The 21504-nt window shown below is 41.1% G+C and overlaps 1 protein-coding gene across 1 annotated transcript; it reads left to right on the forward strand.

Annotated features, from left to right (window-relative positions):
- Positions 1–254: 254 nt before the first annotated feature.
- On the forward strand, positions 255–20523 carry opn3 (opsin 3). Its single transcript, XM_020512582.2, has 4 exons — positions 255–993; positions 16095–16414; positions 18386–18637; positions 20212–20523. The coding sequence occupies exons 1-4, from the start codon at positions 684–686 to the stop codon at positions 20491–20493; spliced, it is 1164 nt and encodes a 387-aa protein (XP_020368171.1). The 5' UTR covers positions 255–683; the 3' UTR covers positions 20494–20523.
- The last annotated feature ends 981 nt before the right edge of the window (positions 20524–21504 follow it).

A 21504-nucleotide genomic window follows, 5' to 3' on the forward strand; every position in this document is an offset into this window, starting at 1 on the left:
GTTGCGAATGTAACATTTTACCCAATAAAGAACAAGTATAATTATCGAAATTCCCATATAAGGACCAGGAATACAAAAGTACAAAGACATGCTAGGTACAAGTATGTGTTACATACGTGCTAAACTGCACATTTAGAAATGTGTTCAGAATAAATATTTTGACACCAGGAAAGCTGATAATTAACAGATCAATTAATGGGTACGATCATTCGCTTCTTAACCTATTAAGCATCACTTTATCACGAGCAGGTAGCTAGCTTGTGAGGTGAATGAGGCGGTGTTATTATCAAATATGGTTTACACTGATGCATTTAAATAGACTTAAAGCGTGTTGTATTGCTGAGGAGTGAGCAATTTCATTTTGTTCAAAAAAAAAATCGCGCCCTTCCACTGGCGGTCCCGGACAAATTGCAGATGGAGACATCTGCACTCCCACCCCATCAGTGACGTGAAAGTACATGACGCTTTTTTTAAAAAAACAAGGAATGACAGGGAGGCACTCAATCTACCAGAAGTGCTCCTAATTAAGCGGCGCTGGGTTCGCCTCCGCCTGCAACCGGACGGTACAAAGCCGTGGGCAGGTTTACAGTTGCGTTAGCTCCGAGCCATTTCCTGAATCCTTCGCGGGAGTTGATGTCCGGGGGGCTCACGTACAGCATGACGGAGCCGGATGGCAGGCAACGATGAACCCAGCAAATAGTACCGACGCCCGGGAGGAAATCCTCTTCAGCCCCACTACCTACAAAGTTCTGGCAGCCGGCGTAGGCACGATCGGCGTGGTGGGGGTCTGCAACAATTTCTTGATGTTGCTGCTCTACTGCAAATTCAAGAGGCTCAAGACCCCCACCAACCTGCTTCTGGTGAATATCAGCATCAGCGACTTACTACTGTCCGTCTTCGGAGTCGTCTTTACCTTTGTCTCCTGCGTGAGAGGGCGGTGGGTTTGGGACTCCACCGCTTGTGTCTGGGACGGTTTCAGTAAGAGCCTATTTGGTGAGTACCAGGCAGAAAGACTTGAACTACCCCTCCCTCCCCGTTATTTTCACAAACGGGAAATACTTGCTCCCTTTATGGTGGGTTGGGGGGGGGGGAGGAATATCGCTGCGCAAGGTTCATCAACAGATCGTGAAATAAAAATCGCAGAATGCTGGAAACTCTCTCCGAGTCAGGCAGTATCCATGGGGAGAGGAACCGAGTGAAGGTTTCACGCTATCGCTTCTTTACAGCCCCTGATGGCCTTGGTTTTGTACGGCTCCTTCCTCCGTGGCTGAGGTTACGGGATGGGTCAGAATTGGGATTGGTTGTAAAAGTGCACGGTTTCATTCTAGTCATTGGAAATTCGACAGGACATCGGCAGTGATAAACATTTAATGAGGGCGCAGAAAGCGGCCGTTCGGCCTGTTGCCTCCATGATAGCTGTTTTTCTCTGATTATGAACTTCACACTGAGTATGTTCACTGTGTTAAATGAAAATATTAAAATATAGGAGCGAGTGTTGGTAAGAGATGACTATTTGCAGAATCAAGGATGCCTTTGCATTTTTTTCAATACTTCCTATTCATTCATTTAGAAGATACAGAAATGTTTCTTAAGATTTACTGGTGGGAGTCGGATCCTTACAGCTGATCTAAGGTCAGGAACATGACTTTTTTTTGCTTTTTTTTTTACCCACTCGCGCCCATATGAAGCCTCTAGAAAATACAACGTTCTGAAAAATCGAACCGTCTGTGGGTTTTAAGACACTTTAGCGATTTACAATCAGTGTATCTGTCCACATTATTAAGTCAGCACTTCCAAGTATCTGCTGTTTGTTTCTTTTGGAGAGGGCTGGGGGAGGTAGGCAATGGTCTCATCAGGTGATTACACTGTGTGGAGTGGGTGCTTGTTAGGAGCGAGTCGGCTATTCATCCGTCTTTAAAGAGCTGTGTCATATTCAATTGACTCTAAGTGAGAGAAGCGTGCACTTGCATTCGCCCAGCCCAGCAAACTTGTGCTCAGGCGTCAATGGAGTCAATTGCATGCACTTACACATTGTTCATAAACGATCATGTGTCACTGAGCCAGTTTTGCAGCACAGAAAGGCGCTTTGGGCCACCTTGTCCGCACACTCATCAAACATGCATCTGTTCTAATTCCATTTTTGCTTTGGGCAATTTGATCCATAGCCTACTATACTTTGGCACCTTTTTTGATGTGCTCATCTAATACTTCTCAAATGTTTTGAGCATTTCTGCTTCTACCAATCTTTTTAGGTAATGAGTTCTAGACCTACCCACAACCCTGTTTCTTTCTTTATTTCCCCTCAAATCCATTCTATAAGCTGCTTGTTCTGTCAGACTGTGTGCTGGTTAGCTATTGACCCCTCTACTATGGGAACACCCTTCTACCTATCTATGCTCTCCAGGAGGTTGTAACATCAATCAGATGCCTTTGTTCTTCCACACCCACACCCACACCCACCCACCTTCACCTTTTTTCTAAGGGAAGATGAGCCCAACGTATCTGATCTCTTGAGGCTGAACTCTCAAGAAGCTTGACACCAGCTAGGACAAAGCGGCCTGCTTGTATGGCACAACATCCACTTCCTCTACCACTGACAGTCAACAGCAGTGTGTACCATCTACAAGGTGCACTGCAGAAATTCAAAGATCCTCAGACAGCACCTTCCAAACCCATGACCACTACCATTTTGAAGGACAAGGGCAGCAGATACATGGGAGCACCACCACAAGGCACTCCCTGTCCTGACTTGGAAGTTATAATGTTGTTCCTTCAGTGTCGCTGGATTAAAAATCCTGGAGTTCCTACCCCCCCCCCCCCCCCAAGGGCATTTGTGGGTCAAACTACAGCACGTGGACTGCAGTGGTTCAAGAATGCAGCTTACCACCACCTGCTCAAGGGCAACTGGTGATGGGCAATAAATACTCACCCAGTCAGTGGTGCCTACATCCCACGAGTGAATTAAAAACAACATTGCTGCAGCCCCAGCCCAAGCAAGATCCTCAAAGTGCAATCACATCATTCCGATAGTGTGGTACACAGTACTGCAGCTGTGGACTAATTAACATTATGTACAGCTCAATTCCACATGCTGCATTAGCAACCATCTCCTCTTGCCCTACTGTTCTCAAGGATTTATGGACATAAACAGTACATTTTAAGGTTCCTCTGTATTTCCTAGGATTCTGCCATTCAACATGTCCTCCTTTGCCTTATCTGTCTCTCTCAAAAAGCATCATCCCATACCTTTTTTGGGTTTTTAGGATTAGGTTGTAGTCAGTCCATCTGGGCATTGATGTGCAATACTGTCGGTCATTGTTTTTAGGTGAGGAGATGAAACTTTGACTAATTCCACTAATGTTGGTAGTTATCGCTGATAATGTAGGCTGGTGCAAACCAAAAGAGGTATTTAGCTACTTCCTTTTACAGATCAATGGTCAGAAGCAACTGATTCCTATGTTGCTGAAAACATCTTGAGCTGGTCAAGTGCAATACATTTAGACTAGATGAGCAAAGGGAGATTAAGAATTAGAACATAGAACAGTACAGCACAGCACAGGCCCTTTGGCCCACAATGTTGTGCTGACCTATTATCCTATTAAGATCAATCTACCCTGCATACCCTACATTTTACTATCCTCCATGTGCCTATCCAAAAGTTGCTTAAAAGTCTCCAGAGTATCTGACTCCACTAGCACTGCCGGCAGCACGTTCCACACGCCCAGCATTCTCTGTAAAGAACTTACCTCTGACATCTCCCCATACCGTCCTCCAATCACCTTTTAAAAGTATGTCCGCTCGTAATAGTCATTTCCACACTGGGAAAAAGTGTCTGATTATCCACTCTGTCTATGCCTCTCATCATCTTGTACACCTCTATCAAGTCACGCCTTGTCCTTCTTCGCTCCAATGAAAAAAACCCTAGCTCCCTCAACCTTTCCTCATAAGACCTGCCCTCCAGTCCAGGCGGCATCCTGGTAAATCTCCTCTGCACCCTCTAAAGCTTCCACATCTTTCCTATAATGAGGTGACCAGAACTGAACACAATATTCCAAGTGTGGTCTAACCAGGGTTTTATAGAATGGCAATTAACATAAAAGGAAACCAAACATCCAAGGTAAGGTGTAGAGTGGCATCTTTTATAGACAGAGGGTAATTATAGGCTTAGAGGTGCACAATAAGGCTAGAATATTTAATGTCTTGGCATTGATCTTTACTAAAGGGAAAAAATGCTTTAAAAATAATGGTGAATATTTGAATGATACAGGTGGGGTGAAAATTGCTAGGTAGGATGTACTTCAAATGTTTGCTGTGCCTGTGGATGGAGATGGCTGGCCCAGATGGCTTGTAATCCAACTTACCTAGAGTTCTATAGAAGGGCTTACTATATTCCTCCCATTGTCCTTAGATATGGCAGAGATGCCAGAGGTTGGAGAGTGGCAAATATGATGCCTTTGTTCATGAAAGTTCCTTGTGTAATACAAGTGAGTTGGTTACATGCAGGTAAAATTTTTAGAAGCCATAAGTAGAGAAAACATTATCATGACTCAGTTTAAGGTGAGCCAGCATGGATTTATAGAAGGTAGATTTGTTTGACTAATCTAATCAAGTTGTGTTTTTGTTTTTTTTTTTTTTGAAGGAAATATACTCTATCTATGTGGATTTAAAGAAAGTGTTTTTAACAAAAGTTGCATGAGAAGTTAAGTAACAAATTGCGGCTTATGGATTGGAGGCTTGATATCATCAGTTTGGGTTCAAACAAAATTGGCTTAAGAACACAAGTTTATTATGGTAACTGGTTACTTGTCAGTCTGAAGGATTGTAGACAATGATGTTCCCTCTAGACACCAAAGTTGGCAGACGGTGAGCATGATACTGATTAATTGCAACAAAACATAAGGCAACAGAATCGGCAGCAAATTGACAGGTGAAATTTATTACAATGCATGTGAAGTGATTGTACTTTTAAAGTAGGGAAAGGAAAATAGCATTGATGGAACAATCTAACGAGTGCAGGGCAGAGGTACTTTGGGTGTATCTGAATAGATATTTGAAAATGGCTGGCTAGATGCAGACAAAGTTTGCAAAATGGGGAAATCATGCTATTAAACATTTCTGGCTATAAATGTTTAGAGTTCAGTGTTCCATTCTGATCAGCAGATGTTAGGAAGGAAGTCAAGGGACTGCAGAGGGCACAGAGGAGATTTAATGAAGTCCACGTGTGCATAGATGCAATACATTGGACACTGAGTAAAGGAGTGGAATTTTTGGGTTGACTATCTTGTATTCTCCTTTACATATTTTAATTTATGCTAACTTCTCTTTGCATTGATAGACAATTATCTTAATTATTTTAAACCTGAATTTCATGTTGTCAGAAACAACTGTTAAATCCATTTCCCTCTTGTTACTTTACTTCTAATGTTGCCGCTGTGATTTGCAATTGTCTACCCAGCATTAAAATTTGGATGAGCAGGAATTTTTTTTCTGGCTCTACGCCAGCTAAACTGGTAACATGATTCTCTGGCCTTAACTCTATCAACATTCTTGTGTGCAACTTCAAAAAACTTCTCAATTGAACAAACTTTTTTTTTTCCTGTCTAGTTTCAGTTCTGATAAGAACTACTGTTTCCCAGCTCTGTAACACTGACCCACTCAACACTGTTTCACTGTCAAAACCAGATTCTGTTTTATTTTAATCCCAGTCTTGATTTTACTACTGCTCCTAGTTGGCATCCACCCTGCATGCATTGTATCTTCATCAGAATTCCATACCTCATACCTTTGCGATGTTCTCCTCTTTTATCCAGTGTTTGTAAAAGTTAGCAGTCTACTTTGTGCCTCTTTGAACAATGTAATTTAAAAAATTTTTCAAATCTCTTCATGCACTTTCCTTGCTCTACCCTGGAAACTTTCTCCAATCATTAATGCCTATAGAACTTCACTCGTCCCAAAAGCTTCATCAGCAGCTTTGAATTTGCCCACCAGAGTCCATGATACCATTGGTCCATTTTGTAAATTACACCTGCAGCTGTGAGAAATTGACAAGTATCCCTGTTGTTTGGGGGGGTGGTGGTGGAAAAACTGCAGACTGATCAATAGCTGAAATAATTCATCATGCATTTTACTCCCTGGACATCCCAACACCATTTAGCCTCATTCTGATGTGCAGTTTTCCAACCCAACTTGCAACAAATTGAGGGTAGGCATCCTTAGAGGCTTTGCAGTGGGGTTAATATTGTTTCAGAGATAGTAGGAACTGCAGATGCTGGAGAATCTGAGATAACAAGGTGTAGAGCTGGATGAACACAGCAGGCTGAGCAGGAAGGCTGACGTTTCGGGCCTAGACCCTTCCCATTTCTGAAGAAGGGTCTAGGCCCGAAACATCAGCCTTCCTGCTCCTCTGATGCTGCTTGGCCTGCTGTGTTCATCCAGCTCTAAACCTTGTTATCTCTTGCAATGAATTGAAATGTGTTGTCATTTAGTAATGAATTTACAGAAAGCCAGGAATTAAACGATGCAGTAATTTTGGACTTCTTTGCATTGTTCAGAACTCCTGGCGAGATGCTCATGGGACAGAGCATTCTCACCAGGTATCGTACAGACTAGCTGTCATGTGGTCAGGTGTGTAGTAGAACATGAGGAAGGGTGAAGTGCAGCTACTGTTGTTGATCAATTACTTAAGATGCCCCACAGAATGTCTCTTTTGAAGGACCAAATGTTGATCTGATCGAATTTCGGCTAAACCTTATTCTGGAATTGTACTTCTATTCATGTGCATCAGGCTGCCAGATAGTACCTTCAATGCTACATGTTGTGTTGTTCTGTACCATGCAGTAATGTTGTAGAGATCCCGGTTTTGTGACTCTTCTGTCGTGATGTCAAAATGGTTGGATGTGACTGCTCCCAAAGAAGGCATCTGTCACCTTCCTCCTTGATGTTCTAGAACATCACTGTCGGCCTCGATGATGAAAATTTGGTTCTGTCTATGACAATTGAAATCATTGACAGTGGGGCAAGCCTGAAAGTCTTCGATGAAGTTGGGACAGATGCTTGATTTATCATCTGTGAGAGATGTAGCCATCAGATCTGAAGTTCCTCTGAAGTCTTTGTGGGACTGATGGTTGATACAGATTTTGGGGCTGGGTCTATCTCTTCCCTCTGCTGTACTACCTGATTCTCTCTGGACATTGGCCTCCATCTTGCCATCCCAAAAGCAACAAGTGCTGACATGTTTGCCATTATCAAAGGCCATAAGTGAGCCAACTTGTGCTGAAGTCTGGAAATGGTGGTTGTTTACTGCACTGCTGCTGGGACCTTGAATTGATTGCTTTACTCTTGTGCCATTAATTGGGTCTTCATCTTCGTCTTCGTCTTCGGACTGCTCCTAGCAAATGAAAAGCCTGTTCATTTGTTTGCTTGCTTGCTTGCTTTTGGAAAATTAGGAAGTGTATTAAATCACCTGCATTTGTGATCCTTGGTCCCAGAGCGGTTGCAGAAGAGTACATGGAGTAGGTAGCAGAGGGCAGTGAAGTTGTTGTGGGAAATGAGCTGAACTGCAGAGCTATCGGAGAGGGTGAGTGGAGTGGGAGGTTGTGGGTGGGCACAGCTGGGAGTGATGTGGTGGCTGGGGTACCTAGAATTAAAGAATGTCTTTGTCACTCCATTTTTAAAGGATTAATGCATTACCCAGTGTTTAAGTTGAAGGCAAGATCTTGAGGATCATGTCTTCAGCTTATGATGTCAGAGGAGGCATTAATTTGCTAGAATCGCGCTTCACCGTGAGGGTTCAACATTTGCAAATGGATCTATACAACAACAAGGAGAGCAAGTTCCTGTTGTAACCTAGAAAAGGGGAAGAATGCGGTTCTAAGTGTTTCTGCTACCCCATTGCTGACAGGATCCAGGCCATTTTAATTTTGACTGCAGCTGCTCCACTATGTTAGCATTAGCCTAAATGTCCATGGGGAAAGCTACTCCTGTGCAAAATTGCTCCACTGTGGGATTGAAGGTATGGATGTTGGGTCATAACCTTTTTAAGGTAGGTGGGGAGGCATTGAGTCCTACAGTAAACTAATGTCATTCTGTAATCTTATTTTACTTGAAGTATTTTTCAAAAATTTATTCAAACAAATGTTCTCTTCAGCTTGACAGCGCCTGATTTCCACTTATCTGAAATGCTAGGGGGAGCTGTTGTGCTATGTAAAGTTGAGGAGATGAAATTAAATTTTACGGAAATGTTCTCCATAAACAGAATATTTTTAACATCACTGTGAAAATTGTAATGAGCACAACATACGTTTGATCCAGTTGTTTAAAAACAACCATAAACATGTTCCACTAGTGCAAAATTAATAGAGATTTAGTATTTTGCATTCTCTCATGGATTGTGGGCTTTGGCTGTGCCAAGCATTTTATTGCCTGTCCCTAGTTGCCCTTGAGAAGGTGGTGGTGGTGGTGGTGAGCTGCCTTCTTGAACTGCTGCAATCCATGTGCTGTACTTTGCACTTTGTACTTTGACCCACAATGCCCTTGGGGAGGGAATTCCAGGATTTTCACCCAGTGACACTGAAGGAAAGATGTTCTATTTCCAAGTCAGGATGGTGACTGCCTTGAACTTACAAATGGTGCTCCCATGTATCTGCTGCCCCTTGTCCTTCTAAATGGAAATAGTAATGGGTTTGGAAAGTGCTCTCTGAGGATCTTTGAACTTCTGCAGTGCACCTTGTGATGGTACACACTGCTGCTACTGAGTGTGGGTGGTGGAGGAATGGACGCTTGTGGAAGTGGTGCCAAACAAGCAGGCTACTTTTGTCCAGGGTGGCCTAAAGCTTGTGTTAGAGCTGTGTTCATCCAGGCAGGTGGGGAGTATTCCATTACACTCTGACTTGTGCCTTTTGTAGATGGTGCACCGACTTCGGGGAGTCATGTGGTAAGTAACTCTCCTCCTGTGTTGAATCCAGTGATGGTAACATCCATTGAATGTCATGGGGTGGTGGTTGGATTGTCTCTGATTGGAGATGGTCATTGCCTGGCATTTGTGTGGTGTGAATGGTATTTGCCATTTATCAGCTAAAGTCTGGATATTGTCCAGATCTTGTTTGATTTGAACATGGACTGCTTCAGTATCTGAGGAGTCCTGAATGGTGCTGAACATTATGCAATCATCAAACATCCCCACTTTTGACTTTATGATGGAGGGAAGTTCATTTTGAAGCAGCTGGAGATGTTTGGGCCTAGGACTCTACTCTGAGGAACACCTGTAGAGCTGAGGTGATTGACTTCCAACAACCACAACTATTTTCCTCCCTGCTGGGTATGACTCCAACCTGTAGAGAGTTTGTGCATTGATTCTCATTGAAATCAGTTTTGCTATACTCTGTCAAATGCAGCCATGAAATCAAGGGCTGTACTCTCTCCTCGCCTCAGCTCTTATGTCCATGTTTGAACCAAGACTGTAATGAGGTTAGGAGCTGAGTGGCCTTGGCAGAACCCAAACTGGGCGTCACCTGAGCAAGTTATTACTAAGCAGGTGCTGCTTGATAATAATGTTAATGACCCCTTCCATTGTTTACTAATGATCGCGAGTAGACTGATAGCAATTGAATGTATAGATGGCTGGGTTGGATTTGTCCTGGTCAGTGTGTCCAGGACATACCTAGGCAATTTTCCACATTGATGGGTAGATGCCTGTGTTGTAACTGTACTGGAAGAACTTGGCTCGGGGAGTGGCAAGCTCCTGCAAGAATGAGGGATAGGTATAAAAGTTATGTGAACCTTGGATGACAAGGGTGTTATGATCTTGGTCAAAAAAGATAAAGGAAGCACAAGGTCAAGAAGGATGGGAACTATTGAAGCCCTTTTGAAGTGTATAAAGAAAGTAGGAAAGAACTTAAACAAGGAGTTAGAAGGGCTAAAAGGAGTCATGAAAGGTCATTGGCAAACAGGATTAAGGAGAATCCTAAGGCTTTTTTTATACATATATTAAAAAAGCAAGAGGGTTGCCAGGGAAAGAGTTGACCCACTCAAGGACAATGGAAGGAATCTGTGAAGTCAGATGTAGGTGAGGTCCTAAATGAATACTGTCAAAATTCACCAAAGAGAAGGAATTGGTGGAGGCTGATCTCGGAAGGGAGTATCGAGTTTCTCAGCCAAGTTGCTATTAAAAAGGAAGGAAGTGTTGTGCATCTTATAAAGTATTAAGGTAGATAAGTATCCGGGTCCTGATGGGATCTATCCCAGAATATTGAGGGAGGCAAGAGAACATATTGCTGGAGCATTAACGGACATCTTTCTATCCTCTCTGGCCACAGGTGAGGTCCCAGAGGACTGGAGAATAGCTCCTGTTGTCCCATTGTTTAAGAACAGTAGCAGAGAAAATGATGGAATTTACAGGCCTATGAGTCTCTCATCAGTGGTAGGGAAATTATTGGTAAAGAATTTCAGGGACAAGATCTATACACATTTAGAAGCAAATGGACTTATTGGTGATGGACCGCATGGTTTTGTGTGGGGAAAGTCATGCCTCACTAAATTGAGGAGGTGACTAAGATGATTTGATGCAAAAGCAGTTGATGTTATCTGCATAGACTTCAGTAAAGCCTTTGACAAGGTCCCGCATGACAGGCTGGTACAAAAGGTGAAGTCACATGGTATCAGGGGAGCTGACAAGATGGATACAGGGAGATAGCAACAACTGCAGATGCTGAAAGTTGGTGTCGATAACATACGGATCTGGAGGAATGCGGTAGCATCAGGGGAGCAGGAAAGTTGATGTTTCAGGTTGGGACCCTGTGTCATGGAATGGAGAGCTGTGACTAGTGGTTTTCCACAGGGATCGGTCCTGGGACCTTAGTTTGTGATCTATACTTTTTTGGGTTTTTTTTTTTTTTGGGAGGAAAACGGTTAGATCAGCTAGTAAGTTTGCAGATGATAGAGATTGGTGGAATTGCAGATAGTAAGGAGGATTGTCCAAGGATACGGTAGGATGTAGATCAGTTGGAGGCATGGGCAGAAAAATGGCAGATGGAGTTTAATCTAGACAAATGTGAAGTGATGCATTTTGGAAGGTCAGGTATAAGTGGAAATCATACAGTGAATAGCAGAACCCTTTTGGAGTATTGATATGCAGAGGGATCCATGCAGGTCCACAGATCACCAGAGGTGGCAGTGCAGGTAGATAAGGTAGTTAAAAGAAGCTTGTGGCATGCTTGCCCTCATTGGAAGGGGCATTGAGTATAAAGATAGACCAGTTATGCTGCAGCTTTATTGAACTTTAGTTGGGCTACACTTTGGAATATTGCTTGCAGTTCTGGTTACCACACTACAGAAGGATGTGGGTGCTTTGGAGAAGGGACAGAAAAGGTTGACCAAGGTGTTGCTAGTATGGGTTTTCTTTTCTGCTATAAAGAAAAGGTTTGTTTTCGCTAGAATGCAGGAGGTTGACGAGTGGCCTAATAGCAGTTTATAAGCTTGTGAATGGCATAGATTGAGTGGAAAGTATGAGGTTTTTCCCCAGGATGGAGGGGTCAATTACTAGGGGACACAAGTGCAAGGGTGGAAGTTTAAAAGATGCACCAGGCATGTTTTCCACAGAAAAGTTTGGTGAGCGCCTGGAACGTGCTGCTAGAGGAGGTGGTGGAAGTAACATTCAAGAACCCGGACAAATACATGAATAGGAAGGGAATAGAGGGATACAGATCCTGTAAGTGAAGACAGTTTTAGAATGGAAGGGCAAAATGTGTTGGTGCAGGCTTGGAGGGCCAAAGGTTTTTTTTTTTTTTTTTTTTTTTTTTTTTTTTTTTGTCCTGTAGCACAACTCTTCAGAACCATTGCCAGAATATTGTTAGCACTATAGTCTTTGCAGTATCCAGTGTTTCCAACCATATCTTGATATCACGTGGAGTGATTTGAATTGGTTAAAGACTAATGTTTGTGCTGGGGACCACTGGAAGAGGCCAAGATGGATCATCCACTTGATGCTTCTGGCTGAAGAGTGAAGCAGCAGCAGGCTTATCTTGTGCACTGATGTGTTGATCTCTTCCATCATAGAGGATGGGGATATTTGTGGATCCCCCTCCTCCAGTGAATTGTTTTAATTGCTAACCACCATTCATGACTGGCAGGATTGCTGTGCTTAGATCTGATTTGTGGGAGTGCTTCATGCTCTCTTGCATGCTGTTTACTTGCAAGTAGTTCTGTTTGGTAGCTTCAGGGTCACACATCATTTTTCAGTATGTCTGGTGTTGCTCCTGACATGCCCTCCTGTACTCTCCATTGAACCAGGGTTGACCCCTAGCTTGGTGGTAATGGTTGAGCCGGAGATATGCCGGGCCATGAGGTTTCAGATAGTGCTGGAGTACAATTCTGCTTTTAATGGTGCACTGCACCTCATGTTCATCTTGAGTTGCTAGATCTGTTTTTGAAGTCGATCCCTTTATTTTTCTTTAGCATAGTGATTATGCCACACACCATATGTACTCTCAATGTAGAGGCTTATAGAAAGTGTTTTTTTTTTTTTTTTTAAATTTTCCAAATGCTAAAAGTTGAATATGAACAGAAGTTCTGAAGCAGTCAACAGGTTAGACAGGACTTGTGCAAGCAGTTTCCTTTTCATCAGATTGGAAGTGTTCCAGTGTTGGAAGCAAATTCAAATACTCAAGGAGCATAGAAAGAAAAAGATCTGTGGAAGGTAAGAATGATTAAATGACAAAGGAAAAATAGGATATGGCAGAAGACATGGTCACGGGACCAGAACACACACGGAGTTTTGGGGGAGTTGAAAATGGCAATGGTGGATTAACTTGCAGTACCTGTTTACAGAATAAATTGGGATCAATGGCTATGATCTGATATTCTTGAAACCTCGAAGTCTAGAACACCTGAAGTATATAAAGCCTTCAAGTCTCAACATAGAGTATGATGACAGACTTGCTGTACTTCCTGGAGGCAACACCTAGACAGGCCAAGTTATCACGAGACTCTTGGCGGTTGTTTTATGAACAGAATTAATGAAAAAAATCAATGCAATTCACCTGAGTTTGAAAAACAGGGAAGGACTGAAGTTGTTATGAATCTATATTATTTTCTTTTTCCTTTTTCCCTCTGCCCCTCTTTTTTTTTAATTTTTCTTCAGTTTGGGTTTTTTTAAATCAGAACTGGAATGTTCCTTTTAAAGTGGGTTAAAGTACCTCGCAAATTGCTAATGACTCGATCATTTTTAACACTTTTTGGTTCCAATGTATTTTTGAACAACTATAAAAATACTTTTAATTGAAAAGCAAATATAATGAAGAGAAAAATCTGCACTCTTTGCTAAAACCATCCTCTATAATTAAAAATAAGTGTATATGATTCTTAAGAGAAACTATGAAATCACTAGCTGTAGTAATTCTATTCTAATGTTATGTTTTTTCTTTTTGTCCACATGGTAGGATGCTGTCTTAGCAAGTGTTCTGTCTTCACAGCAATTATTTATTTTTTATTTAATGTCCTTACAATCAATTCCAGAAATATGGTTACCAAGAAGAAAGCTTGACTAATATTCCTTCTAGGACTGAATTATTGTTTAATTCCTTTTTCTTTCCATTTCTGACTTAACAGAATTCAGAAACAATTGCAGTGATTTGTCCTTCCAGTAATGTAACTAGGACTGAGGTTAAATTTAAAGGTAACTTATCTTTCTAATCAACATGTCCAGAGATTTTATTACACACCACTCACTGGAGCAGGTGGTTCTTAGTCATACAGCATTGAAACAATCCCTTCAGCCAACTACTGCACATTGACCACACTTTCCAAACTAAACTAGTCCCACCTGCCTTTTTATTTGGCCCATCTCCCTCCAAACCTTTCTTTTTATTCATGTGCTGATTTGAATGTCTTCTTAAACATCGTAACTGTACCTGCATCAACAACTTCCTCTAGAAACTCATTCCACACGTAAACCACTCCGTGTGTAGAATGATTTTCCCTCATGTCATCTTTTAAACCTTTTTCTTCTCACCTTTTTTAAAAATATATGCCCCTTGGTTTTGAACTTTATTCCCCCCCCCCACCCTAGAGAAAAGACATCCATGGTTCACTTTATCTATGCTCCTCATGATTTTATAAACCTCTAAGGTTATTCCTCAACCTCCTCTGATGCAGTGAAGAGTCCCAGCCCTTCCTGATAACTCAAACCTTCCAGTCCTGGCAACATCCTGGTAACACTCTCTCTTCTGAGCCATCTCCAATTTAATAATATCTTTCCTGTAGAAGGGCGACCAGAACTGTGCACAGTACGCCAGGGAGGCCTTACCAACGTCCTGGGCAACCTGAACATGATGTCCCAACTGCTATACTTTAATGGTCTGAACAATGAAGGCAAGCATGCTAAATGCTACCTTAACCACCCTGACTACCTGTGATGCAAATTTCAAAGAATTGTGTACCTGAACCCCAAGGTCTCTGTCTACAGTACAACCCAGAGCCCTACCTTTTTTAACTGTATAAGTTTTTTGCCCTTGTTTGTTGTTTTTTTTTTCTTCTTTAAACCAAAATGCAATACCTCACATTTATCCATGTTAAACTCTATCCGCCATTCCTCAGCCCATTGACCCAATTGAATAAGAACTCTTTATAATTGTAGATAACCATCCTCGCTGTCCACAATAGTACCAATTTTAGTGTCATCTGCAAATTTACTAACTGTGCCTCCTGTATCCTCATCCAAATCATTTAAATTAAACGACAAACAATAGAGGACCCAGTACCAATCCCTGTGGAACACTGTTGCTCACAGGCCTCCAGTCTTTTTTTTTTAAAAAACTCTCCTCCGTCACCCTCTGGCTTGATGAGAGGAGACCATTTTGTATCCAATTGGCAAGCTCAGCCTGAATCCTGATGTAACTTTGCTAATTTAATCTACCACGGAGAACCTCCATCAAAGGAAAAGTTCAAGTGTAAACCATCTACTGCCGTGTCCTCATCAACCCAGCCTCCTGGTCCAGGGATAGGGACACTACCACTGTGCCACAAGACATTAAGATCAGAAACACTAAACAAATGTTTAGCTATTGCCGCCTTAAAATTGATGGTGATTGTGGGGAGAGGCGAGGAAGACGAAAGGTTTCCTTCTCTGCCTGCACTGACTGAGCAAAACTTGCAATATAGTGCTAAGTCAGCTTATTTAAACGTTAACTCCCAAGAGCACATGGCATGGTGTGCTGGCCTGTGCAATATTTTGAAGTATTTGGGTTTTGAGATTCTAGCAAGGGCACATCAATTGCTCATCCCTAGTTGTCACAAAGGTGGTATGCCGCGGCTATTGCAATAGACTTTGTATCGGTGACGTTCCCACAGCAGTGTTCAGAGGTTAGAACCAGCAGCTCTCGAAGGAAATTTGGCACAAAATTCCAAAAATAAAAATTTGGCAAGTTTTCAATATGTCCTTGAGCATTTTGCAGAATAGTACCTGCAAAAATTTATGAAGGTAACAATTCTTCTACAGGCTCTATCTTTTATTCTATCTCCATCAGAAAAAAATTGCACTGAGTAATCTTTCAATTTCTAGAAATTTTAATCTCCAATAAATAAGATTTGTGGCTTCCTTTTTTTTTAAAAAATGTTTTATGTACAAATTTTAGTTTGAGACCAAAACCTAATTTGGAAGTCATTAAGATTAAAAACTGAACACCAACTAATACTGCTTCTTAGTTTAACCTTTTTAACATGCCTGTAGATAATCTCATCCTCTGTACCCTCTCGCCCCACTTCTCTTCCAACCTCTTCTGTCAGGCAGAAGATACAAAAGCTTAAATACAATTACCAGTGGGTTCAAGAACAGCTTCTTCCCCACTGTTATTAGACTTCTGAACGGACCTCTCAAAATTTCAAGTCTAAATTTGATCCTACTCTTTTGTGCACCTCCTTTTTTTATTTTTTTTTTTTTTTGCAGCCATAACTTGTACTTCTTGCTCTGTTCAATCACCCTATGGTTTTTGTATGTTATGACCTGCCTATACTGCACGCAAAACAAAGTTTTTTCACTGTACTTGTGACAATAATAAATCAAGATAACTTACTGCCTCTATGTATGTCATTTAACTTCACAGGAATTTCATCAATAATGTCACTTGCAGTCCTAGCATATGAGCGCTACATCCGAGTGGTGAACGCAAAGGCAATTGACTTTTCCTGGGCCTGGCGTGCTATCACCTACATCTGGCTTTACTCACTGGCCTGGTCTGGAGCACCATTAATCGGTTGGAACAGATACTCTCTGGAGCTGCACAAACTAGGCTGCTCAGTGAACTGGGACTCCAGAAACCCAAGCGATACATCGTATGTCCTCCTCTTATTCCTGGGCTGTCTGCTCGTCCCTGTAGGTGTCATAGCTTACTGCTATGGGAATATTTTATATAGCATAAGGATGGTAGGTAAAACGAGTTGTTTCCTATCTTTCAATGTATGTAAGGGAACTATCAAAGTGAATGCTGCAGAATGACCGAGCATACTTTCAACCTGAAGTTGGTTTGCCCCAAGGCAGGTCATCTTAGAGGGGCATTCCAAAACATGGGGAAAAGTTGCTTTGTTCGGTAGGTACTTCCTGATAAAGATGTGCAACTATTTGCAGCTGCCATTTTGGGACTTAGAATGCCTACTTGTGCCTGAAAGTAAATTACTTAGCATGTTGTATACCTCTAAAGTGTCCATACATTTCCAATCATTCTGCATAACTGCCTTGAACATTTTATATGAACAAGACTCCAGGCAGTTTTCTTAAGTCTTGTACATTTCTCAGACACTTTTTAATGTTTTTTTTTAAATAAAAAGGAAGCATTTAATGGTTTTGCGTAACCTTCTTTTTTGAGGACAGGTGATATGTTTTAATTTTAAAAATCTCAATTTAACCCCAAGCTGCACACTTCTGGCATTAATAAATTGCGGGGGGCGGTGGTGCAGCTAGCCAGTTTGCTCCCTTGAGGTAGGTTGTCTCCCCATTGAGGCTGCGTTCTCAAATCTACCCTGCATTACATGCATAATTTTGGACTGCCTAGTTTCCCAGGCCTTGGAACCTGATAGCTCATTTGGGCTGAGGCCAACATCAGGACAAAGTGTCATTGCAGCAATGTTAGGGGACCAGGAAAGAGCAGGAGTATCTCCCTGGCCTGCTGCTTCTAACACCCTTATGCTTGTTTCTTTATCTGGAATCTGACGGCTTCCCCTCACAGATGCCTGCCAAGTTTACACGAGTATCTTTACTTGTTGCTGTGGCCTGCTTCAAATGCCTCTCTGACAATCAGGCTGACTTGGCTGTTGGAGGGGAGGAAAGGCGAAGTCCATGTTGTGAGGCGAAAGCTTGTAGGATGTCAATTGAAACTTCCCACTTGGCCATTCCATGCCTATCAATATCAGGGCTCATGTTGTTATCCAGTAACAGGACTAGCATTTTAATGAATGTTTGTAGCATACCAATGTTTTCAAGTTTAACAAACCTAATGTCTGTTTGACCCTCTGAAATTTCTCCTCTACTCGGGGTTTATCGAGAGTTGTGGGTTTATAGACCAGATCAAATCATTGAATGCCCATTATGTACATAGTTCAGAATTATGCAGTGTTTTCTTGAAGAGGTAAACATATCAGCAGAGCGATTATTTGGAAGAGCCAGAGACAAAGGGTTGGCAGTATTCCTGTAATTAGTCTCCATATCCCGAGATTAAAGATGGGGAGGAATTTAGCCAGTATTCCTATCCCATTCAATCGCTTGTTTTAATCACCATATTTGAACAGTTTTCATTGGCTTTGAATCTGACAAATATATGATAGGAAACCTGTAAACCTATATCATTTAGTATGAGTTAGAATAGCAGGTGATTTTTTTTTTTTTTTTTTTTTTTAAAAGTTTCTTATTTAGTCTGCAAACAGGACTGTGATATTGTGATTTTTGTTTCAATGGATTAAATTACTGGGTCTGGCCTAATAATCCAAGGACACAAATTTAATCTTTTCACAGCAGCTGGTGAGTTTAAATTCAGTTAAATCTATGATTTAAGATTTTTTTAAAATTATAATATAGTACAGTTAATTATTCTTTTTAAAAAGCTATCTGATCTACTGATCACCTTCAGGGCAGGAAATCTACAGGTATTTACCTGGTTGGCCTATACGTGACTTGCTTGTAGTTGCCCTCTGAAATAAGCTAGCAAGTGATTCAGTTCTAAAGAAACACCAGCATTTATTGCCAGTTCTGCTAACATCTCATGAATCAAATTTTTTGTTTTTCTTTTTGAAAAACTGGAGGTGTGGGATTGGGCTCAGCAGCGGGGGTGGGAAAGCATGAGGGAACTTGATGGGTTAGTTCATTCCAAGATATAATTACTTATGGTGCTGTTTGTCTTCACAGCTTCGACATATTCAAGACCTCCAGTCAGTCCGACTTGCAAAGATATTAACATATGAGAAGAATATGGCGAAGATGTGCTTCTTCATGATCACTATATTTTTGTTCTGTTGGGTGCCGTATGCAGTGTTGTCCTTCATGCTGGTTTATGGCTATGCTGATAAAATTACTCCCACTGTAACCATAATTCTTTCACTACTTGCCAAGTCAAGCACAGCATATAATCATATCATTTATCTCTTCATGAGCAAAAAGGTATGTTGGAATGCTTTCTTTTAACAAAGAAGTAACACCACCAAATACTTTGCATTCTGTTGTTCCAGATAGAACCTGTTTTACAGACCTATCTATTGATTCCTGTGCTAATTGTTTCTGCTGGAGTGGCAAAAAAAATGCTGCAATGGGCCTTAGCACTGCTACATTGCAAAATGGGAAATCTCTCAGGGTTACCTAGCGAGTGTGTTCTAAGGATAGTACTTTTTTTTTATATTGTACATTTGAATTGGAAAGCCCATCTTTCTACTGTGCATTTTGCCATTTAAAGGCAGGCCCATGTACTTTGATTTGCATGGAGCTTGGTCTCATTTAAGATTTTATTTCACAGGCAACAAGTGAGAATTCAAAGGATTTATCAAATTAAGCTTCCCTTAATCAATAGATTAGTCAACTCTTCAGCCAAGAAGAAATATGAAGTAAACTGGTGTCCCTTTGACTACTCTCTGTTTTACAGCTAGTTGATTGGCTGTCCATAGATTACTGGTGATTAGCCATAGACTATCAATAAGACCAGCTACTTAATCACTCCACTAGAGATGTAGGTTGCATTATTTTTGTATAAGCCATTTGTCTCATCCTTCTGAAAATGACTTGCACTACAACATTCCAAACATTGAAGTCAACTCTGCAACTTGTGAACATTGCATTGGGCACATCTCTCACATTGCCAAAATCAAACTAGCTCCTGACATTTTTTTGCTGGCTGGACTCTCAATGGCTTTGAAGTGCCAAAAGAATAGCCAGTACAGTCAGTCGATTTTCTGGTGGGGGTGTGCAGGGGCGGGAAAGCGAATTGGGAAGTTAATGTTCTCCTTTCCCTTTTTCTTTTCACTAAAGAGATCATCTCATCACCTATTTGTTTCCTGTAACACTGCCATCTGCTAAGTGGCTACTGTTCCTGGGTGGCTTTGGAGGTGTCGCCAAGTGATGCAAACATGGGATACAGTTAAACTCAATGCTTTCCTCAGTTGATGTCTGTGTATTGCATAACTTTGCTGGGAAATGTAAATGTATTGATACCCACTAGAGTTTTAGAATAATGAGAGGAGATCTAATTTGGTTACATAAAACGCTAAAAGGGATTGACAAAAATGGATGTAGAGTGGATGATTTCCCACGAGGGAACAAGAGGCCTTACTTTAAGCTAAGGAATGGGAGATTTAATGAGGAGAAATTTACTTTTTATCAAAGGGTTGTGAACATGTGGAATTTACAACCCCAGGTGCAGTGATTGCCTCGAAACTGAATAAGTTTATGGACGAGGTAAGTGGCCAGATTTTTAATTAGTAATGGGTTGACGGGTTATGGGAAGTGGGCAAGAAAGTGGAGCTGAGGCCAAGATGAGATCACCATGATCACATTTTAATAAGGGACTGAACTGCCTACTCCTAGTTATGTTGTAATGTAAAGTCTTCTCTGAAACAATTTAGAAGGAATGCTGTCTTTTTTTTAACCTACTTGCCATTTGGATGAATGTTCACAAAACCAATGTGAAAATTAACATTAATGTTAGTTTAAAATGCCTTTTCTTTTATTCTTTGACCCTTTTACAGTATCGATGGTGCCTAATGCAACTGCTTTGCTCTCGCCTGATGAGAATTAAGTGGATAATAAAAGATCACGCTGTTCGAGTCCGGGGTGAGAAGCCAGGAAAATCTATTGTCTTGTCTGAAAAGGTTGTGGAGCGGCCTAAAAAGAGAGTGACTTTCAGTTCATCTTCAATCATCTTTATCATAACTAGTGATGAAACTCAGGATATTGATAGCACTGCTGATGTTAACTCCACAAACCTGAATGTTGTACAAGTGAGACCATTAAAGTCAGAAAGAGCATAAACAGAAAATAAAAATGAATATTGTCGAACAGTGCAGGGTGAACTTTTCTTATTGTAAGCAGAGCGTATCCTATAAATATCACTCTCCATCATGCTATGACTTCTGTAGCACTTCATAGTAACTCCTTGAGGAAAAAGCAATTGTAAATAATGTTCCTTTTAAATATCAGGTGTCACTTTTCTCAAATTCAGTTTTAACCTTTTTTTCTCTTTGGTACTTACAGGGCCCAATCTTTCTTTAATTTGGGATGTTAAATGTTATGTGTATTCAAGTTCTCAAGAGTTCCCTAAAGTCCTACATTTTGTTGCAAGTGGGAAATTTATGAAATTCATTGTATTTTGTGGTACTACCTTGCACAGTATTAGGAATACTTGCTTTGAGAGTAATAAACTTCATTTAAAATAATATACAATTCCTATTCACTACTTAAGAATACTATAACACTGCTACTGTTATCAGCCAGGAACTTTATGGAATGTACACTTGCTCCAACACTTGCATTTCATGAGAAATGCGACCATAACTGTGTTCCCATTCTCTGCTTCTGATTAAGTTATAGCAGTGGAATGGGAGATGGTCTGCTGTCTCTGTGCTTTGCAATGTTTCTCACCTGAGCAGGTCATACTGTGTGAAAACAAAAGTGTACATCACCAATAGCCTTTTTTGTTCAAATTCTCGCTACACCAAGACTTCTGCTAACAGTGGTGTGTAATTGGATTCCATGCATTCTATTGTAAAAGCAACATTCTATTTGCTACCTTTGGTGAGGAAAATAACTTATGACAAAATTTCAAGTTCTTTAATTTTAATCTAAATTGTAAGCATCCTGAAGGCTGTGAAAAGCTTGAGGCCAGGCATTTGCAATCAGTGGAAGAGCAAAGGTGAGAGCCACTTGACTTTGAAGTAATTCTTGCTGAGATCTAGTGACCACACTAGGGGAATCATCTCCATCCCTGTGCATTAGTGCTGTAGCTAACTCATGCAGTCCTAAATGGGAATGTTCACGGTGAA

This window comes from Rhincodon typus, chromosome 9 (genome assembly GCF_021869965.1).
Source record: "Rhincodon typus isolate 14 chromosome 9, sRhiTyp1.1, whole genome shotgun sequence".
Classification (NCBI taxonomy): Eukaryota; Metazoa; Chordata; class Chondrichthyes; order Orectolobiformes; family Rhincodontidae; genus Rhincodon; species Rhincodon typus.

What these genes read in the sequence shown, in the direction of transcription:
- opn3 (XM_020512582.2), top strand. Translation starts at nt 684, where the DNA reads ATGAACCCAGCAAATAGTACCGACGCCCGGGAGGAAATCCTCTTCAGC. An exon ending in TTTCAGTAAGAGCCTATTTG is followed by an intron (nt 994 to 16,094) that starts GTGAGTACCAGG and finishes TTAACTTCACAG; the next exon opens with GAATTTCATCAATAATGTCA. An exon ending in TTTTATATAGCATAAGGATG is followed by an intron (nt 16,415 to 18,385) that starts GTAGGTAAAACG and finishes TTGTCTTCACAG; the next exon opens with CTTCGACATATTCAAGACCT.